Source organism: Nothoprocta perdicaria, unplaced genomic scaffold, assembly GCF_003342845.1.
Source record: "Nothoprocta perdicaria isolate Ctin4 unplaced genomic scaffold, notPer1 scaffold_261, whole genome shotgun sequence".
Lineage (NCBI taxonomy): Eukaryota > Metazoa > Chordata > Aves > Tinamiformes > Tinamidae > Nothoprocta > Nothoprocta perdicaria.
In genome coordinates this window covers 473,582-496,389 of record NW_020455490.1, presented here as the reverse complement: position 1 = coordinate 496,389, position 22,808 = coordinate 473,582, and the positions used below count along the sequence as shown (strand labels likewise).

At 41.4% G+C, this 22,808-nt stretch overlaps 1 protein-coding gene across 1 annotated transcript in view; it reads left to right on the top strand.

The window, feature by feature from the left end:
- Positions 1-3,965: 3,965 nt before the first annotated feature.
- Positions 3,966-22,808, top strand: part of REV3L (REV3 like, DNA directed polymerase zeta catalytic subunit) — an 87,677-nt gene continuing 68,834 nt past the window's right edge. The window contains exon 1 of the mRNA XM_026040706.1: positions 3,966-3,984. Coding sequence (XP_025896491.1) covers positions 3,966-3,984 — 19 coding nt within the window. The remainder of the gene's footprint in view (positions 3,985-22,808) is intronic.

Sequence of the window (22,808 nt, the reverse complement as noted above, 5' to 3'; positions counted from 1 at the left end):
GTGCGAGCTTCTGCTCTCGCAGTAGCTGTGCCATGGGAATACAATGGCTTGGGAAGATTACCATGTGTGTGTGTTCTGCCATCAGCTGAGGAGGAAAAATCCCTTAATGCTTCTGTTTTTGTAAGCCCTTGAGTAAAAAGCAATAGAGCCGCTGGGGAAAACTAATGTGAAACACACAGATTTCAAATATTTGCTTTATAATAGTTTCATCAAAAAAAAAGTTATATTCAAAAGAGATAAAATTATATTTCATAGCTAACCTGTATTTTTAGCCCCAAGTTTTGTCTCTGTTATAATGATAAGGAGATTTGTATCCTATTTACCTAGGGAAAAAAATGTGCTATGTCCTGAGAGTTGAATGGTATTTTTTTTCTCTCATTGCTCCTTCTTTTAGTCCTCCTTTTACCTATCACTTATCTCTAAAACTCTTAGTCTTCCTACACCTCAGGTCCACTCTATATCCATTCTGTACAAGAACCTATTTACTTCACATAGACTTTTGTTTAATGTGGTGAGACATCTTGATTTTGTTTGGACGTTATTTCAGTTACCAGGTTGTAATGAGAGCTTGATGAAGTCTTACAGGTATCTTAAATGAGGATTGTTCTATATCCTATTGCTAGAATGTATAGCGTTTAAATAGACATCAGATAAAAATTGAGGACTCTTTGATTCAGCTTATAGATTTTAATATTATGGAGAGTTGGGCAGAGAGGAACGTCATGAGGTTCAATAAGGACAAGTGCAGGGTCCTGCACCTGGGGAGGAATAACCCCAGGCATCAGTACAGATTAGGGGTGGACCTGCTGGAGAGCACCTCCACGGAGAGGGACCTGGGAGTCCTGGTTGACACTAAGTTAACCATGAGTGAGCAGTGTGCCCTCGTGGCCAAGAAGGCCAATGGGATCCTGGCTGCAKCAGGAGGAGTGTTGCCAGCAGGTCAAGGGAGGTGATTCTGCCCCTCTASTCAGCTCTGGTGAGGCTGCACCTGGAGTACTGTGTGCAGTTCTGGGCACCCCAGTATAGGAAGGACGTGGAGCTTCTGGAGAGGGTCCAGAGAAGGGCAACCAGGTTGATTAAGGGAATGGAACATCTCTCGTAYGAAGAGAGGCTGAGTGAGCTGGGCCTGTTTTCTCTGGAGAAGAGAMGGCTCAGAGGGGATATGATTAATATGTRTAAGTTCAGGAAGGGAGAATGCAGGGAGGAAGGGGACAGGCTGTTCTCACTGGTGGCCAGCGATAGGACGAGGGGTAATGGCCACAAACTGAAGCATAAGAAGTTCCGTCTCCAGGTGAGGAGCAACTTCTTTACTGTTAGGGTAACTGAGCAGTGGAACAGGCTGCCCAGGGAGGTTGTGGAGTCTCCTACTCTGGAGGTCTTCAAAACCCGCCTGGATGCCACCCTGTGCCACATGCTGTAGGTGTGCCTGCTTGAGCAGGAAGGTTGGACTACATGATCTGTAGAGGTCCCTTCCAACCTTAAATATTCTGAAATATTCTGAAATATTCTGAAATATTATGAGTGCACTGGGAACGTGAGTTTGCTTGTCGTCTTTTTAAAGCGCTCTTGTTGCTTTTGGCGATTCATTCAACTCTGAGACTAAACACAGTAATATTTAAAATGTAAAACTTGGATATGACTTCCTTTTCTGAACATGGTGATCAGTAGGCATAAATCTTTCACAATCTGACTTGATAACCATGTATGCATGTTTCTGCAGTGTATGCTGTTCCTTATTTTTTCAGATTTAAGCAGGATTTTGTGTTAAGCCAAATTTTCTAGAAGATCAGCAGCAATCCCTGTGGACATGATTATCTTGGGAACATAGGTAGACCTCCAGTTTGTTTTCTCCTGTATGTTACTTTGTGCTCAAATGAGAACCAGTTCTGTAGCTGTTATTGCAAGGAAGCATTCAACACTGAAGCCAAATCAAACTAATAAAATGCTATCTACTTGAGCTGTCAGAGAGCTAGAAGCAATAATAGCTCAGGGCTGTGAACTACTGGTCCTAAACTGTGCCAAGTTTGGTGCCAACAGTGATGTTTTAAAATGTTAGGGTGCTTTGCTCTTTCCTTCTTCACCAAGCTCTAGAAAGTAGTACTGTACTTGTATGCAACTCATTCACATTGTGAAAAATGCAGAACCTAGACAGGCTGAGAGACAATAAAATGAACAAAAGAATATAGATATATTAGTAATAAGCTGAGCAGAGACAAATTGCAGTTTCTTTGGAAAATACTTACTTTGGAGGGTGTATTCTTTAACTTTTATAAGCATTTAATTGAAATTGAGTTAATGGGTTACACCAAATTTAGGCCTTGTTATGCTTTTAAATTTAACCCTTAATAAATTTACTTTAAAGGGAAGGATTTTGTTTTAAATATGCTTAAATCCATACGACATGGATTTACAGCTGTCTCTTAATATGATGCTATTGGAAAGATTTAATAGTTTATATGGTATTTGCGAGGTTTTTAGATCTATTTTATGGAAAAAGTCAAGTGGTACTGTGAACTTCTAGTTGTTTAAGGCTTGGAGTTATGTTGATCATATTTTAATTCATATGATTTTTTTTCCCAAGAAATGTAAATGAGTCAAGGATTCCAGAACCCTGGAACAGGCTGCCCAGGGAGGTTGTGGAGTCTCCTTCTCTGGAGATCTTCCAAACCCGCCTGGATGCCGCCCTGTGCCCCGTGCTCTGGGTGTCCCTGCTGGAGCAGCGGGATTGGACTGGATGATCTCTAGAGGTCCCTGCCAACCTCAACCATCCTGTGATTTTGTGACTATAAGTTCATAAAAATCTAAGGGACACGGTTTACTAGCAGGATAAAAGCCCGTGATTTGCACAGGATGAAATGCAGGGAAAATTTCAGTGCAGATGCACTGTAGTTGCTTGTGCTGCCATATTACGGCTCTTGCACCCAAGCACTGCAGACTTCGAAGAACTATCGGAGTTTGACAAGAGACATCCTATGAAGTCAGCAAGTGATTAAATCTTCAATCACGGCACAAAGGCAAACAGCCAACACTGGCTAGAATTTGCATAGTTCAGATTAATTTGCAGTTGCTCGTTGGCATTTCACAGCTCACTTAACATGCAGAGAATCCCCCCCCACAGATTTACATTTGTCAGGTTTGGTGATTACGAGGAGTACTGAAGAATTTGAAACTAGGACTGTTTGACTGTTTTAGCCCAAACGTGCAAACTCTGGCTTGGCCGAGGCTTTGATTCCAATAGCAAAATTTTGGAACCACAGACATTTCCACAGATATGTTCTTGCACAAATGTACATAAAATGACCTGATTGTATGTTCAACAGAAAAATAATTATCTGCTTGTTTTAGTATACCTTGCATTCAATTCAACTGTTCTTTTGAGCTCTGTGGAAGCTGTATGTTTTGCACGTATATTTTTGGTATTCTTCCACATTTTTGGTTTATGGGTGGCCTTTTGAGGTGGTTGATCAACTACAGGAGAGACAGAAGCAGCTGCTTGGTAACCTTAAAAATAATATGTAGAATTCAAGGTAGCAGTTCTCTGATAACTCAGCCCATATTGTCTGATATTATATGCTTTTTTTTAACCATATATGGTTTCAGAATAAGCACTGAGTTTTCTTTTTTGAGAAAGCTTAACATCGGAACCGTCTCTTAAGGAGCGCAAGTATTTTTTTCATACTTCCCATGAGAAGCTACTAGTTAGGTTTAAATTAAGTATTAAGTATTTTAGTGGAAATTTACTGATAAATTTGTTTGTGTCGGTAACGTAATAGTACTGATAACATAAAATACTATTGGAAGTTTTGGAGGATGGCAAACTTAACTTCCTGCAAATAGCAGAGCAGTCATACGTGGTTACATAAATCACTTGATAAAGTTTAGATATTCAAGGTGTAGTGTTATGTCTAGGAACAAGAAATACAGTGTCTATGGTGCAGCAAAAAGTGGAGCCTGGCAGGGGCGTCATGCCGGTGTGGCTGAGTGGTAGGTATCCTGTGCCACATGCTCTACGCTGTGCCCCGTGCTCTGGGTGTTCCTGCTGGAGCAGGGAGGGGTTTGGACTAGATGATCTCCAGAGGTCCCTGCCAACCTCAACCATTCTGTGATTCTGTGGTTCGGAGCTGAGTGCAGCAATGATTCAGAGCTTGCATCGCGAGTAGCCTTCGTGACGCAGATGTGAGCGCTGGATGTGGCTCTTGAGCCAGTGTATGTCAAATGATGCTGAAAGAAAATATTGAAAGGGTAGAAGAGGGCTCAAAATTTCTTCTTCTTAAAGGAGACACATTCATTATGTTGTACCAGGAGCTTGGAGACCCCTTCGCTTGAACGTTGGTCTGTCAGGAGTGACTGCTTTTGCTGCATAAGCTAGTGGTTCAGTAGAGGTGTGAGGGGTCTTACTTCTAGGTCTGTAATGTTCTGGAAGGCAGCTAAAGGACCCAATTGTCCCCTGTGGATTAAAAAAAAATATATATATATTAAATCTCAATGCAGTATTACTATGACACGATGGCATATCAGTCTAGATATGTCTCTGCAGAGGAAGTGCTGCTGCTCACTAGTCGGAGGCTTGTGAGAGGGCTTGGAGATGAGAGTTCCTGCTGAGCAGGCTGAGTTCCTGCTCCTGCCTTCCTGGCTGTCGCTCAGCTGAGCCGCCTCGGAGGAGCTGGCTCGGGGTGGCGGGGCAGAGCCCCGCGCTGCGGGCAGTCTGCCCCGGTACCCCCTGAGCGCTGCGAGGAGCTCGCCAGCACGGCAGCCTGGCTCCCAAGGGTCGCTCCATAGGAGCAGCTGCACAGGCTGCTCGTGTGCGAGCCGCCCAACGCCTGTGTGCTGCTCTGCTTTCACCTGCGCAAGTAGCTTGTGCCTGTGCCCTCAGGGGTGATGTGCGAAGCAGCGTGCCCGAGCTTTCAAAGCACTGAGCAAACGTTGGCAAAGTCTCCACCTGGTGTAACTGTCACCGTGGGCTCTGTCATGGGGCTAGGAAGCGACTGAAGTTCTATGTAGCATGTGTCTTTGTTAGTTCTATGTGTCTTTGTTAGTCAGGGCCTCGTATTATTGGGAGGGGGGAACATAATGGGGCAGGGATGCGTGTTTTGTTTTCCCAGAGTAGTTGTTAGATGCAAAAATTGGAGTAAACTTCAGCTCAGTAGACCCGTCTTGGAGCTTCTGATGAATAATGCAGCATGTGCAGGACTGAAGTCTTTTGACTGCAAGTAACCTGAGAGGCCTGTACCAAGAGTGCTCTCATACTGTGTGACTGAGGGCATGAAGGGCAAGTGGCTCCAACCTCTGCTGTCTTTTGTTTCTGGTTGGAAGAGAGAATCCTGGTAGCTCCGCATACCTTACTTTGACAGAGTAACTAATTCAACTGTTGATTTTATGCTCTGGATAGAATTTATTTGGTCTTTGGTTCTTTCTCCTTTTCCAGTTGGAGAAGCATCTTTTGCACATTATGGCATTTTGGCCATGGGTAAGGGCAGAAATACTTGAGCTGAATCACTGAACTTCATTGCGTACCCATTAACAATAAATATTTCTGATGCTTTTTGCACTTTGCCATATATAATTGCTTGTTCCCACCGTGTGAGCAAATCATTTTATGCAAGGATGCAAAAAACACAATAGGTGTTATTTTCAAAAAATCTAACCAGACTGAACACTGCAGAAATGTAAGTGTGCTTCAGCTTAATAAAGTCAGTATTAAAGTAAACAGGAAGGTAGTTTGCACACCTGGTCTATTTTTGTTAAGACATCTTACATTCAGAAGTAACACTTCAAAAAGGAGTAGAGTGTCTGGCCAGAGCTGGTCTGATTCAGTTGCATAAAATAGTAATAGCTTTTGCTGTTCTTTTTTAAGCAGTTAGATACTTGTCTCTGTTAGTGTTTAGCATTTCAATATCAAGTGTGCTAATGCAAAATACAGCATCACAAGATGATTTGAAGTAGTTATCTTTATTTTGGGGTAAATGTCTTTTATTTCTGGCATCAGAATTGTCTGGCTGGTATTATTCTTTATGGCACCAAGAGACCTTTCTGGCGCTGTATTGTCTCTCATTGGGAGTGTGAGAAGTCATTGCAAAATACAGATCACTGTTGTTCCAGGGAAAAAGACTAATAAATATTTGGATCTATCTCCCGAAAGAAGCTCACCCTCTGCTGTCAGGGATTTGCTCCTTGGATGTGCTTTAGAGCACCTGTCTTGATGAAATGTGACTTGGAATGAGTCCCTGCAGGAACCTGAAGGGGACTGGAGATGGTTCAGATCCAATGGCATCCTGTTTACCCCAGGAGCCCTACAATGCACGGGAGATCCACGCTGTTATAGATAACTGGATTCAGTTGTCAGCTCTAAAGTCAAGTATCCTTCACTGAAGAAGCTGCTTGAGATATGATTCCTGCTTGCGACCCGTGGGATAAGGGAGAAATTCCCCAGAAGATGACTCCTCTCTGGTCAGCATAGCTATCGATAACTTGTAGGTTGTTGCACTTCTATCAGCAGGCTGCACCTGGCAGCTCACAGAAACCCTTAAGCTGTGAAGCTAGGCCCAATTTTTGTTTTAGTTGGGAGGACATATTTCTTAATAGCAAATTGTTAAGCACTATGAACTGTATTCATCAGCAAGCTTTATTGCCTAAAATCACTTTATAGTTTGCTTTACAATGTAAGTTGCATTTGATGTTTGCAAAACCTTGCTGGAGTTTGATTCTCTCAGCAGAGTGTTCTCCCTAGAAAGCTTTCAGGACACAGTGACTGCTGAGAGCTCATTGCTTTAGAAAGGCATTGGAATTGATAATGTTTTTCACAAATTAAAAATCAAAGTGATTTGCTTTGTGCCTAGGAAAACATTTTTCCTCAACTTCAGAAATGTGGTGGTATGAGATATATATATATATATGTCTATTTTATATATGCACTTATATAGATACACTGTGTATTTTAGTGTAAAATTTTAGCTTGGCTGATAATCAAATCAAACATGACCCAGTATCATGTTGGGTTAAACCATAGTATTAGAAATAAGTGATATTAGAACATGGAGAAGGCTTTGAAGCTTGTTAGAAAATGTGACTGGTGACCAAAACCTGACAGCTTTCCCCCAACTCCCAAGCTTTTTGTATGCTTGTAGCATGCTTGCTAAGTGCCAAGGTTGTGCTGGGGAGGGGAAGGACTTTTGTGGTTTTATTGCAGTTCTGCTTTCTAGGTGCTCTTGGTACAGTTGCTGGTACCTCTGGGACACTGGCGAGGTGACAGGGTGCACCTACTACCTTGAAGCAGGACAAATTGACCCCAAGAAGTGGCCCTGGCCCCCATGACTGCAGGGGGAGCCGACTGCTTAGGTGGCCAGCGGGGCTGGATGCTGTGCCGCAAGGCGAAGGCGACTGGAACAGCAGGAAAAGATCCATCTCTCCCTTTAAAGTGGACATTACGTGCATAGCACTGTTCCTACTGCCTCTAGAGTGAATACTTAGAATGCTTTCTTTCCAAATATGTGTTAGGTTTTAGGGTCAAGAACATATAGCAAACTGAGCCACGAAAAGGACTTTCCAGTAGAGAGCCGCACACACCTAGACGCTACATATGTGACCTGAAAGGGCAGGCAGGCAACTAGATGGATCATCTGCTTTATGCACAACGTGATTCATAACTGTGCAAAGAGTAATTTTATCATTAAGTTGTTCTGTGGCTGCTCCTTTCTGCAAGGGTAGAACTGTTGCTGAAGTAACTGCCTTAAAACCAGGCAAGTTTTAGAAATTATTTTGACTGTATTAATTGCATTTGAAGTTAGGCAGTCCTTTGAAGACAAATTTCCTTTGGGAAAAGGAAAGTTATATTTATGCGTGGTTATCGTGTATGCTGGGGGCTTGTCTGCCGAAGATTTTTTTTATAAACAATGAGCTGCAAATTAGCCTGCTAAGCAATTTTTCTTTTTCTTTTTCTTTTTCTTTTTCTTTTTTTTTTTTTTTTTTTAGTAGAAAAAGGAGACATAGGAAAAATGGCATGTTTTGTAATACGCATCCCTAGGGCTACACGTCTTCCAGTTGCGTGCAGATGTTAATTATTAGTCGGTTAACCTCAGATTTCCCTGGAGCAAAAGCGTAAGGCCGGTCACATGGTGGGCCACACTGGTGATTCTTATCTGCAGTGCTTCACAAGGGTTTTTTCTTCTAGCAATAGGCTTGCTGCTTCTCTCAGTACTCGAGTAAATGGGCATTCTTGTGCACACCTGCACCACAAGTGTGGCGGGGCTGCTCTGGATCCGGTATTGCAGATATTATAAAGTGAAACTAAAGAAGTTAGTTGTAAATGACTAGATTTGGATCCTGAGGCCAGGAATGAATGTGTGCTGTGCTGTTCCTGGGGGGCATCTCTTCCTTTGTGCAAAGGCGACAGAGTCTCCAGTTTCAAGCCACAGACCGGCCCTTTGGAGCCCCTCTCTGTGCTGGGATCTACTTCAGAGCTTTGATGCGTGTTTGTTTTCTTTGGGTAGCTCTTTAGAAACACTGGACTTTGCTACAAGCTGCATTGCTTGATTTTTGAGAAACCCAAACTCTGGTGATAGGAAACTTTTGTTATATTTGATTTTTTTTAAAAAATCAGTTTGGGAGTTGTGCCTATGTTCAGATAGATAGATATTAGTTTAATAAATCCATTTTAATGGGATGTACTTTAAAGTGTACATTTCTGATGTGTCACGACTTTCTAGCCTTGAAATATGAACATGTAAAATCATACCGGTAAGGGGTTTTTTTTTTCAGTTAGCTCTAGATAGCTGTAAAATATATAAAGCTTTACTGGCATGTTTCTTGATTTTGAACAATATCAGACATGTTTAAGGTAAAAACATGAGTTTCCCTTTCAATAGGTGGTGCACTAATTCCAGTTCAGGTATGTTACCTGTGTTGTAATTGCATACTATTTTCCTTTACACTCGGCATTATTTAGCTCTTTTTTACCTCAGGAACTTCAAGTCATCTTGCACTGTCTCTAAGTGGTAAGAAAAACAGGATTCATGGCTTGGAAAGGGATTCTCTGTGTTTTCTTTTTATCAGTCTTCAGAAGTTCCTTGCTTTGTGAAATTCTGTACCAAAGCTATTGCAAGATACTGGCTGACCAGCTTGCTTGAAAAGCAAGGAACATCTAGAAATTGTTATTGCTTTGAAAATAGATTTAAACTTTTTTTTTATGACTTGCTAATGAAAGACTGTCCTTGAATAGGGTGATTTGATGCAGTATTCTATAGCAGCAGTTAGTTAATTAACTGTCATTTAGTGGTTCCTCACATTTGCAGAAAATGCTGTTTTTTTCCTTTCTAGGTGGATTCACAGGCAGGCACAGCCTAAAAGGTATGTGGATGTCCCTGTGCTCTAGCTGTTCCTGGCCGCTCTGTGACTGTGGTGGTGTTTCCTCTACTTTTAAAGTAATGAGCAGTTAGGTTGTAGTTTGGATCGAGCTGCCCATCAGCTGGCACGGATACCATGTGAAGCAAAACGTGCCTGCAGCTGTGCCGGCCCTCCCTGCGCAGCTCATTCGCTCTTTGTGCCAGCAAAAAAATTGTGCAGCTCTGGTGCGCTGACGCACTGAAAAAATCATCTTTTTTTTAGGATGAATTGTCAAACAGATGATTTCGCCAGTTCGGGTCATAGTGTGAATGTCCAAATTCATGTGTCTGTACACGTGCAGAAGAGGAGGGCGGAAACAGGTGAATGAGAAGAACCAGTAGCCTAGGCAGCTTAATTTTTGTCATGTTGTAGTCGGTAATAAGCAGCCAAACTGCTTTTTCTAACAAATGATGTTTTTATGTCATGTCTTCTCAACGTATAAAGTACTAGGGGATGTTTTGTATTGAAATTCTTGGAGCTCAGAAGGTTTTTTTTATTATAATAAAATAATTCAAGTAATAAGTGCCGAGGAGAGATAATGAGTTTAGTACTTTGGTCTTGTATAACTCTGTGTTACTTCATTTCTTCTTTAATGTTGTTAACCTTAAAAGGACATTTTGAGGTGTTTTCCATTCAAAGCTTTCTATCATTTGAAATACCTAATATCTAACTGGACATATTACTGTATTCTAGTTTCAAATGATGCTTTATTACATCTCTTTAAATATTACTTTAAAATTTAATAACTTGGAGTGTGCTTAGTATTTCAGAAGTACAGTCAGGGGCCGTATTTTCCACAAATTTGACGTTTCAATTTGGAAGAAGTAACCAAAGAGCAAGTATTTTACCTTTCTACCCTAACTGAATCTGCATATCTTTGCAATGTGCCTTTTGATGTGTTGGCATGAGCCAATCCTTAGCCATCCAGCTGTATTCGCAAACAAGCGCACTAATAGTTTTCCCCTTCTAATACGTTTGTTGAAGTTGGTGCCTGCAGATGCAAAGCCTGTGGGAGTGTTCTCCAAGTAGTGCTGGGCTTAGATTGAAGTTCCTCCAGGAGTCTAGTGTATTATTCATTCCAGCAGGGAAGTGATTCCTGCTGTTCCCTTGCCCTCACAGAGCTGAAAACGCCTCGGGAAGTGCGGATTCGCATGGAAAGGTGACAGACAGGATCAGTTGAAGCCCACGCAGCCTCTAACGTGCCCGGTTTTTGGCATGCCCTGGCTGTGGCTGAGAAGATTAACGGGATGTCAGTCATGCTGAGGCCAAGCTTGGTGTCGGTCACTTTGTGATACGAGCACGGTGGTTCTCGGCAGCGGGACGTGCGGCCTCAGCCTGGCAGAGCAGAGCGGGTCGGTCGTGTTGCCGGCCGTGGCTGCTGCTTTTTGTATGTTCTAGTAACACAGTGGCTTGGGCAGTCTTGAACTTCAACAAACTGATGCTTTGAACTTCAGCATGTGTAGCTTTTTACGTGTTTCAAACTCTTCCATTATTTAACAGTTTACTGTTAATCACCTTGTTTCTTTAAGCTTTTTATCTGTATCTTTTTTTACTAAATGAGCCTAGTGCCTTAATCTTAAAGATCAGCTGCACCTGCTTGTAACTGCTAAGAGCAATTTTGGTTATGAAAACTTCTATTCCTACAGGCTTGGAAAGGAAGAAACTGCTTTAGCTCTTGAGCTAGGCCAGTGGCCACTGCTGGCCTATTCAAGTTGAGTTTTCACTGTCAGGGTTAACAAATTACAGAAGAAGCTGGTTTAAAATATTTCTGTCTTGTTGTCTCTTCCCCATCTTGTGCAGGAGGTCTCAGTCCTCCAGTTGCTGTTTGCCAGTGTGCTGTGTGCAGATTTTTTGCTAGCAGAGCATCAGGGTTGAAGGCATGCCAGAAACCTTTTCCCTAGTGCACAAGCATTAGGATTGTTTTCAGTAATGTGCTCAAATGCTCTTTTTCCACATTCTGTCTACCAATTACGGTGCACGGTGCTTAGTGACTTGTTATCCAATTACTTAGCTGGTAGGCTTAATCTTATTTATTATCCACAGTCAAAACTGATCCCAGGTAAAATGCTATTCTTTTTGAGGGCTTTCTTTACTGTCAGTGATGTAAATGTAAAGGCACATTTGCAAGTTTCTGTGAAGTTACCTCGAAGTCAGAGTAGTATCATCTCCATCTTGTACGGGAAGACACTAGATTTCAAATTGCTTAATCTTTGTGGGAGTCTCAGCACTAAAGTGTTAAGCTTTCAGGTTTTTATGATACTACTGTGCTAAATAATTAATTTAATCATACAAACATTTCTGTACCCAATTTTCTAAATTATTTTTAAGTATCTTATAATGTAAAAAAGGCTGTTTGTGCCTTTTTTTATGGTTTACTCAAAATTACAATGAAATGCATAGAAGAAAACTAGGAATAGTGTCTGCTTTTCAGAATAATGTTCATCTGCCTCAGCCATACACGTGAGCCTTTCTGTGCTGCTTGGTGCCTGCTTTGTGTGTCCGAGGGCCCGAGGCCAAGGAGATGGGCGCTGTGCAGGGAACTCCCGCAGCACTGACTGCTCCCTCATTTGCAGTCCTGGGTCTCTCCTGTGAAGCAAAGGCTCTGTCAATGCCAGTCAGCTGAGCAATTGAACTCTTATCTCATGCACATATGTATATATGTGTGTGTGTGTGTATATATATACACACATATATATATATACACACACACACACACACATTCAGCCTACACTTGTCTGTTTTTCTGATCATACTAGGACTCCTGTTCTCCTGTTTCCCCTCCCTTTTTTTTTTTCCCTCCTCCCTTCCAACTGTGTGCATTTTTTTATTCACCTTTTCTGTCTGTGCTTGTTGGATACCAGCAATAGTAGGGCTGTTTGCAGGGAAGGGGAGGGGTATTGGAATTTAATTGCAGTTGTCTGCTCTTTGTGTATTTATGCTTTATTAATGATTGTAGGCAAGACCGCAGGAGAAATCCCCGTTGTATCTCAGACTTTATTTTTAAAGGGAAGGTTTTACTTCAAGGATGTACTGGCAAGGTAGCCATATTTGGCTTTGTTTAGTTTTAGACTTTGTAAGATGTGTTACAGATTGGTACATCAGGAGTGGAAAGATAAACTTCAGCACTCCTGAGTAAAAGTCATGGGACCAAATTTGACATCATCCCATTGCAACAGGATGTGCCGAGTAGTGGGAAGTTCTGCGTCTGCCTGTCCTTCTGTGTCAGTGATGCTGTGGGGCTGCTCATGGAGCAGAAACCTTCCCTGGAGGGAGAGGGCTTTGTAACTGCTTTCATACAGTGGTAGCCATTAAAACTCTTCTATGTGCTTTTGTGCTTTTATTTGTTAGGAAATACCATGGAGTGTCGTTGAGTGCAGTAACTGCATATTTTAAGAAATGGGAAATCATGCGTGGGAAGTTGATGGTACTTTGTTATGAAGATACTCAAGTGCTTTGTAATTCAGTGGTCCTAGAATTTGTTGTGTTGTTTCGGTCGCTAATGATGGTATGAGGAAAATGCAGCTCAGAAAAAAAAAATGGTCTGGTTGTCCTCCTAATTGTGATGACTTGTGATTTTAAGAACTAGAGCACATGAACACTTGTTGGATTTAAAACATAACATGCCATATATCCTAAATTAGAAATCCCTGTAGATTTCTTCCACTGACTTATTTAAGTCTTTTCCAAGGACTCGACTCTTTAAAATTAGCATTTTCAAAATAATTTGTAGAACATCTTATTAATAATCTGTGGTATGCCACTTGGTCACAAAGAAGAGCTTCTCTTTTTTAGCTGTTCTGTAGTTAGGCGGACTTTTCTCCATTAATTTTTCTCCGAACGAGGTGCTATACATAACAAAGCTAAATGCAGGAGCAATTTCCTTGCATAGTAGCGACTCCGAATAGCGTGAGATCTGTGTAGCTGCTGTCGTGAGTGTGTGGGTACAGACTGTTAAGCTGCCAGTGATTAGAGCAAAATGAAGTGTGTTGCAGTGGCGCAGCTGTGCCTGGCTAGGGAGACGGGCACGCGCTTTCTCGTGAGCTGGCCAAGTTCATGGCCAAATTTATTCCACTGAGACCCTTCAGGATATACTCCCAATATGTTTATTCTGTTCAGCCTCTGATTTCAGTTTTCTGCGGACCATTCAAGTTGAGGGAGAAGGATGGTATCCTGCCCCTTGAAAGAACAGGATGTCTCTTATAGCATTAACAGAATAACGTTTTATAAAAAGCTACAACTCTTAATGAAAATTAAATGGCCATGTGACAACGTATCAGTGCTGGGAGAGGTCTATCAGGTTTGTAACTTTTGATAACATTCTAGTTTTGATCTCAAAAAAACATTTTCATCAAGGCTTATTCAAAAGTGTCAGTATCTTAGCATTTTTTTGAAGTATAGAGGTGTTTGCTGCAGGTAGCTTGTCTTGGTGATTGAAACATGCGGTTGGTCTTCACAGAAACTCTGCAGGTTCTTGAGTAAATACAACACATCCGCATGCAGTAGTGTGTATAAGACAAGCAGTCCCTGGGTCTGTGCTCTCTGTGCTAAAACGTTTCATAGTTTTGCTGTGGCACTGAGCTAATTAGAACTGCAAGGCCTTTTTCTAGGCGAAGAACTGGAGCTCTGTGTGTGTGTTTCCAATTACGGAGGGAAGGAAGCCTCAGATAAGAGCGCTACAGAGACCGGCCATTCTGTTCAGAGAGAAAGGCCAGAGCAGGCAAAAAGCCATGAACCCCTTCAAGCACTGCCAAGAAGGCAGCAGACTTTACAGGAGATGAAAAGAGAGGGATGCAAGATGAGGAAGTGAAGTAGCATTTTACAAAAGAAACCAAAATAGGAAGTAAGATACTTAGTACTATTGCAAAATGGACAGAATAAAATAGTAAGGCCAGCTGTATTACTGAGGGAGAGTTCATGTACATATTACTACTGAAGGAGAGTTCATATTTTGTAATACGTAAAAGAACAGAAGAAAGCATAAAATAGATTGCATTGGAAGAGGGACGGATGCTGTATCTGCATTTAGCATCTCTGGACTCCAGAGGATGGGAAGGTGTTTCTTTACCTGGAATGACCAAGCAGCTTGTTAGAAACTGTGGCTGGGAGTGTACTGGGTGCTGGCAGCTCAGCCCCAGCAGAAGGCCTAGAGATAGTATAGAGATAGCAGAGATTCCTCCAACAGACAGGGAAATCCATGGGAAGAAAGTGAGTCTGAAAACAGCCTCGCTTTCTCTGTCTCTCTCTTTTTTATTTTTTTATTTTTTTATTTTTTTTTATTTTTTTATTTTTTTATTTTTTTTATTTTTTTTTTTATTTTTTATTTTTTATTTTTTTATTTTTTATTTTTTTTATTTTTTTTATTTTTTTATTTTTTTTTAATGAAGGAGAAATTTACTGTTATGTGATTTCTTTACACTTCCTGTAGGGTAAAGAAGAGGGAAAAATAAAAATGCTGGAGGAAAAGCTTTTCTTCTCTTTTTTTTTCTTTTTTCTTTTTTTTTCTTTTTTCTTTTTTTTTCCCCCAAATGCTTTTATTTTTACTCATTAAAAAGATTATTTCTCTTAAACTTGAGCAATCCTCTCCCCTAAGCTTTAGAATATATTTTGCAACAGCTAATCCTAGATGTCTGTTGAAGATGAGCATAACAGTCATTGAACAGCTGCTAAACTGGAGCAAAGAGATTAAAAATGACCTAAGGAACAGGGGTGAGTAGGAAAGAATCTTACTACGATTTTTTCTTTTTTTTTCCTGTGGTACAGACTATTGAATTGCTCAGGATTTACGCTTCTGTCGGCGGAATCAAGATGCAGCGCGGCAGCTTTCAGGCAGGCAGCTCCGTACCTCTTGTGCGGAGCTGCTCTCTCTGCAGCAGCTCCACGGTCCTGGGTTGTGGCTGGGGACGGATTCATCACAAAGCAACTGATGCAGCAGCCTCCGCAGACGGGCATTTCCTCAGTGCTTGTAGGGCTCTATAATCAGGAGGCTGAGGGATTTATTTTATTTATTTTTAAGAATGGAGATTTGAGGCATGTGCAGCCTGATTTTATAGCATCTTTTTGAAAAGCTACAAAGGGTTAGACCGTTCTGTCACTCTCTCAGCTCCCCGTAGCTTTTCTCCCATGATGAAAATGTCTTGAATATTTTGCGCCTTGGTATATAGTCTGTCTTGAAAAACTCGTGAGCACTTATATCTTCTATTATATTTTTAAAATAGTTGCTCCTGTAGGATAATAATTTCACTCACATTAAATACCTTTATGGTGTAAAATTGCCCAATTAATAACATGATACAATGCTGTAAATTGTGCGGGTTAGTAATAACAATGTAAAGTTTGTGGTTACACATGGCATTGAAAAGTTGTGGGGTTGTATTTGTTGTTAATGTGGATCTGTTGAAGCTGTAGGCTGTAAGGATTTAAATTGGAGGCTCTGAATTCTAACGGCCTCAGAAATATTCAGGTGACATTGGGGACTGCTCTGCAGCAGATAGAAGGCTACTAGCAGTAAGAAATTTGATGTTTGTGGAGCAGGACTTGTAGCTCTCATTGGCCAGAGGAATAAGCTGACCTGAAGCAGTTACCTGACAGCAGAAAATCTTAATGCAATTAAAACAATCTCCAAAGAAATACTCAGAGGATTAGTTGCTTTCATTAGAATAATACGGGAGAGTGAAGAGAAGGAGATAGACAAGCAAATAAAAAATGTGTGATGCTTATTCTAGATTTCTGAGCTTTCATTTTAAATATATAGAGAAATCTTCCACATACTAATTATTCAACTTTTTTTTTTTTTTTAAATGTATTTAGGCATCTCATGTTTGGATATTTTTCTCTGCTTCTCCTCTCATCTTCCTCTTACCTCATGTTTCAAGTGGAAGAACACAGCTGTTGATTTACTTTGCTTGCCACATCAAGCCATCCTACAGCTGGAAGAATGAGGTTGTATATTTTTCATATGGTCTGGCTGCTTGGACTTCGCTTGTGCGAAAGTAATCATTGAAGAAAACCAGAACTAATTTCAGGAGCGGGTGTGAGGTACAAAGAGTGCAGAGGAGTTTATTTTAAGAAGAACATACTCAGTAGTGAGTGGGGGCCTGCACGTTACTCTCAACGATTTCCTTTCCTTTCCTTTCATGATCACTTGCTGAGGTAGACGTGTCACTGCTGCTCCTTCAAAGGCTGTCCTATATCTTGCTGCAGTTTGTGTGCTCCTAGAACCCATCCTTTTGCCTTAGTGTTCTTCTGGTATATTTATCTTTTTAGAAGGTTTTTCAGGTATGAAAGTGCTGTTATATCCACGTGCAATGACAGAGGGCATCATCTGTGGTAACTCGCCCTAGGCCACACATGAAGTCTCCCTAGATGGGAATTGAAGTCATCGCTCCCGATTCTAGGCATGCTGCTACTTCAGTGTGTGCTCAACAAGAGAGAGATTTCTAATTTTAATTTGCAAATTAAAACCCAGCCGTTCTCCCTCTCTAAGGATCTTTACATGAAGAGTGAGGAATAAGCTAGTTGTAATGAATCACAGATCCTCATTTTCCTGAAGGATAAGCTTTCTTTTATTTTCTCATTCTTTTCATGAGAGTAGAGGTATTACATGTTGCAAGGGGTGGTTACTGATTGAAGAATTATAAATAGTGTGACAAGTCTCTAGCCAAATGTTTCATCTAAATTCAGACAGATTTAATTAAAACTATTTTTTAATGTCCCTGTTATTGCAAATGTTCCTGAAATAAGTGTTTTCATATGTGCCAGGGAAAAAACTGCAAGTCTTGACAAAAATATGTACCACTGTATATGAAACACAGTGTTCAGGCTCTGTTCTCAATTTTGTTTTGAAGATGTCTTCTGTTTTGAAGATTCAAGATCCTTTAATTTTTATTTCTTCTATATCTAGTATTGAAGACTAGAGTATAGGTGCTCTTGCCTCTCACCCCTCAAGAAAAAAAAAAATTCACTCCATGCAGGAGTCCGGGGAAAGGTTAAGAGTTTTTCCTTTGTCAGTTTTGGGTGATATTCCGTGATCTGTGTCTTGACAAGCCCCTTCCAGTGAGTCAGATGGCTGAAACTGGAAGCTGCCACGTCATACCCAATTGCGCATAGTTTATCTCCAAGAAGAGTCTTCCAAGCATAACCTATAGTCGTAACAGGAGTACTTCCTCTAACCTGACTGCTAGGTAGAAACAAATATAGTAATTTCTTGCCCAAATTAGACAGCCTTGTGTATGATATGGCAGCTTTTTGTGGGAAAGAAACTGTACTTTGGAATAAGGTTTGAATACTTAATTTTCATTTTTTAGAATTACTTTTTTTTTTCCATCTGGATTATTACTTCTCCCAATTCTCTGCATCATCATCAGTTTATTTTCCTGATTTTTTTTAAACTATTGTTACTATGAAGATGGTTCAATAATTATTTGAATATACCTACTAATCTCTTAAAGATGCAAGTGCTGTGTCTTCTGGTTTCTCGTGCAGCTTTGCTTTACCATTAAAGGAAGCAAATCACGTCTTACTGTCTAGATTTTTCTGCATCCTGCAGTGGCAAGGTTGGTACATTCAGATACATTCTGCCATAAATATAATCTGTGTTTAGCTAGTCCTGCCACTTTATAAAACTGCAGATTTTAATATACTTCTAGTATACTGCAAACTTAGGAAAAGCTGTCCATCTCCCATCTTACACATTTTTTTAATGCTCATATACATAACTGTATGGAATATATTCCATACAGTTTTCTCCCCTATGGCTCTGCTTTGCTCGTTATAATGGCATCATCTCATTCTGCAGAAGAAATATCAGCAAAATATGTTTGCATCTAGACCTTTGCTAAAGATTTTTATCTAAAGCCATATTTCATTTAGACTTAGTTTTCCAGATATGAAATAATGTCTATTTGAAATATTTTCAGTTTCTTGTATTTAACCTCTATTGTGAGAGCTGCATAGTCAGTTCGTAAATGAAGAGCTATAGACTGGGAGCTAAATGGCTTTGAGTAACATATAAAAGAAATTAAATTGTATCATAATGCAAAGACATAGAGTTATTAGATATCTTGGGTGCAGAAATGTAATATTTTTGAATGATCCTATCTAATGCCTGAACAATACTGAGAACAGAGGCTGAAATGTCCCCACGTTGCTGACTCGGACTTCTATTCTCTTTTTTTTTTTTTTTTATTCCTTTCTGCACCAGTTCAGCTTTGCCTAGAGCCTTATGGTTAGATCAGTCTCTAGAGGAATAGCTGTGGGTTTGGTTATTCAGAGGCTGCAGAGACCCTAGGACCTAGAGCAAAATTTCTTTTGGAAGCTGCCAGGCCAATGGGTAAATTTTGTCATCCCTTTCTGCTCATGGCATATTTTAAAGGGAGAAGAATGAACCAGTTGTGTATTGAAAGATGCAAGGAAAGAAGGAGTCAGTTCTTGCTTACAGCTTCCTCAGCATTGACTCATGGCCCAGTAGATTTCAGTTTACATTAATTTTCTCGTCCATAAACTACGGTGATTTGGGATCATCTGCACGTTCTGTTCAGATGTTCCTGCTGTGCAAGTGGAAGTCATTTGGAGGAGATAACTGGAGACAATAAGTGCATCAGCTCTCCAATTCCTGCTGTATGAGCCAACGTTTAGTCCCATGTGCGTGGGATTAAATCCAGAACGCACGGGCTTCTGTCTTTTCCTCCTCCAGCACATACCCAGGCTTCATGGAAGAGCTGTGGTGCATCCTTAGGTTTATGTTGTGTAAAGTACAGAGTGTGCTTGCAAACTCTGTTCTGGAGCTGGGTAATGCCATTTCACATCTTGTATTTTGGACCAAAAAAGGTCTAAATTGATCTCAGCTCAGAGATGTTTTTAGCAGTTATGTGTGAGCAAAAAATGAAATTTATTTTCAAATTACAGAAGACTTCTCCAAAGACTGGAATAATAATTCTTGCCTTCTGTGTCTTGTTGCACTGTTGTGTATGTTCCTATAGATTATATCTTAATTTTATATATACCAGATCCTCTTGTATTTCTGATCGCTGCAATGCTCAGCCAACATCAGGTCTCGCTTTTCTTAAGAAGCAGAGTTAAGTAACTCTGCATTTCCTCTATCCTATTGGCTTCAATTCTCTTCTAGTTCTATTTTGGAAGTATTGATTCATCATTAGTCTGGCTGTTGGCCTGTTTCTTCTTGCCTCCCTATAGGACCTAGTCAGTTTGCAGGCTGGCTCTCTTGCAGCATCTCATGCCTTTGTGCGCTGCTGCTTTTTCTGTGTTTCAGCAGTACTTTTCATTTGCAGCTGCTCGGGCCTGAAAACGTCCTGTAAATAAGTTGCAGCCTTACTTCTGGATCTCTCTGCATTTGCTAAAAACCCCTCCGTATCCTGCAGCCCTACACACTGGGCTGCTTGATCTGCATTTGCCCCATCATATGTGCCGCTCACATACGGAGCGGTTACGATGCACGTGCGCAGTAGATCCATGAAACACTTCCTTGGTAAGGAAGGGTGAGTGTCCCAGCCAAAACCTCTAGGAATTGCCACCGGATATCCAGTTTGATATCACAAAATTTTGAGGAGAGCGATGGCGTGAGCTTTGTGCCATCTCTGCAGAACCTGCTGCCGATCACCGCTTTCATTGGTCCTTTAACTGGAAAGAAACCAGTGAGTAGACATAAAAATAACCTCTGCTGGTCACTGTAGGGGAGTGCCCTTCCAGTGTACAAATTTACCTCTATCTGTAGCTCCGAAACATAAACTTGGCGGTTCTTAACGTTATCCCCAGCCAAGCTTTTAATGTATTTCTGTTAATGGGTCACTCGGTGTGGTCTGAGCTCGTCCTGGGCAGATCTCTTTTCTCCCTGTGCCTCTGCCGGGAGGAATCCACTCGAGTCTGGAGCGGCTTCGAGCAAACGGCGCTTGCTGCTGCTGCTGCCGGGGCGTCCGGCTCGGAGCACCGCAGCGTTGGGTGCAGTTCAGTGCCTCTGCTAACGTGAGAGCACCAAGTCACTCTAGCCTTGCAATAGCAGGATGAGATGCTCAGTAATATGGGCTGTAAATAAGAATCATCGTGTCATCAGGTATCACGGTGAAGGAGTTAATACGAAGGGATCCAAGTGAAGGGCTGCATAAAGCCGTGTACTTTGACAGCTGTGAGCTTAACGGGGGCCGTAGCGCAGCCGCCGCTTGCTTGCTTGGCAGGAAGGGCAATACAGGGCACGCACACCGAGTTTCCTCGGAAGGTTTCCCCACGGAGAGGTGGCCATGGGACTCGTCACTCAGTTCAATTCTATGCTGGATTTTACTTTGCTTTGTTTTTTGCATGTTCAGGTAGCGCAGCTTGGTATGTCCGTCTTTTTTAATTGAAGAATAAAACGATAGTTCAGCAAAAACTGTTAAATAACTGCAAATGGATGACTCGGGGTTTTCAACTTGTTTTGAATAATCAAGTGTTGGCTATAAAAGCATCATTAAGGAATTGACTTGCACGACTTGGAAGCATTCTGAGTGAATATACAGCGACTTTAGGTTGTCATAACTATAGCTTTGGAATTTTATTTTGCAGTGAACATAATTTAGCTCAGATTAAGATTTTTTTGGGAGGAGGGGAGGCTGGGGGCCATGGGTAACCAATACTTGGCTATATAAAATTAAGGGAGAGAGATCTAGATATTTGCTAGAAAGTCTTCTGTGTGTCATTCCCACTAAAACTTGAATTTCTTCCCAAACATTCTTAAAAAAAAATTAAATAGAGGAACAGAAGTCTAGATAGTAATTAATTATCTGTTAATTACGCCTGGGAGAAGTAGAGGAAATGTTTTTATTTCCAAGTCGATCCTAAGTAGAGATACGAGGGAAAACTCAGATTTGCTGGTGACACTGGTGTAGAGAGTAGCGGCTCTGTCACCACGGCACAGATGAGGACCTGCTCAGGTCACAGGCGACTGGTAAATGACTTTCCTCACAGTGGAGGACAGAAAACTTCCTGACATACAAAGCTTTTAATCCATACCTTCCTTGTGGCATTTTTTGTTGTTAATTCATATATTTTAATTTCTCTCCTTTGTTTTTACTGTACTATTATTGGGAGTAGGCAATGCACGACTAATATAAGAAGCTTCTTGTCTTGAAATAGATTGAGAACCAGTGAAGTTGCACTGCCTCTTTGTACAGTGTACGGCCTGGTTCGTTAAAGCCCTGACTTTAAGTGTGTGCACGTGGACTCTTTCCCCAATACAATACCATTGTGTTTGCTGCAATTTGCCTGTTGTGAGGAGAGGGAGTTAACGAGCAGCAGGTGTTTGGAGTGTTTAAAACTAGGAAATGTTCTGTGCAACTTCATGGCTGGTCGGTGTGAAGTCCTGACAGCTTCTTGGGGGCAGGAGTGGGGTTTGCTTGAGCAGGGGCTGCGCCCCTGGGAGCAGCCAACACGCTGAGAAAGGGCCCAGTGAAGCGGGTGTGAGAGCTGGCCTGAACCGGGAACTTGCTGGAATTAGGCCTGGGAGCTGGCCTGAACCGGAAACTTGCTGGAATTAAGCCTGGGAGCTGGCCTGAACCGGGAACTTGCTGGAATTAGGCCTGGGAGCTGGCCTGAACTGGGAACTTGCTGGAATTAGGCCTGGACTTGTGCCACTGTTCTGTCCTATCCGTAGAACCTGCAAATGAGCTGAAAGAAAATAAAATCACAGCTACTACTAAAAATAAGAAAAAAAAGGGTTTTAGAGTGAATTCTGTGACCTTGTTTTCACTATGTAGGGGGGCAATAGTTGATGCACAGCTCTGCTAAAAACAGCTATGAAAGAAGTGCAGAATGTAGCCCGTCACCCAGCTTGTTATCCATTACCTTCTGTTTAAAGGAGCCTAGGAAAGAGATCCCCTCTCCCTGAAACTTTGAGACAGCCAGGGCTAGCAAAGCACTGGTACAGGGCCGATGTGATGGCAAGAGGAGGGGAAAGGGAGGGTGGCTGAACATGATGGTTCTGTTCGATCCCATTATCTTTGTAAAATTAAGGAGAGTGAAAATTCAGCACATCAGAACTATGTCTATTTACTAACTGCGGACAATCACACACCTATAATTAAGCAAACATAGAAGAGTGGCATGGTTAGCCATCGCCAGCAGGAAGCTGAAGGGCAGAACAACAAACTGAGCTTGCAGGGAAAATGAGAATTATTTTTCTCCTTTAAAAGCAAATTCTTCTGAGGAGAGAGATTTAGAGATTTCTCCGAGGAGGGAAGTTTGGAGATTTCTCTTCAGGCCTGAGTTTGCCTTGACAATAGTAGAATGAAACGTTGAAATCCTTGTAAATGCATGGGGCCTGCTTGGGTGAAGGACTTCATTAGTAAAGGCCTTTGCTGCCTCCACTGATTAGAATCTAAGACAGCCCTTCCCTTTTTTAACTGAAACCACTAACCATTAAGCATAAAAAAAGTGAAGAAAATCTG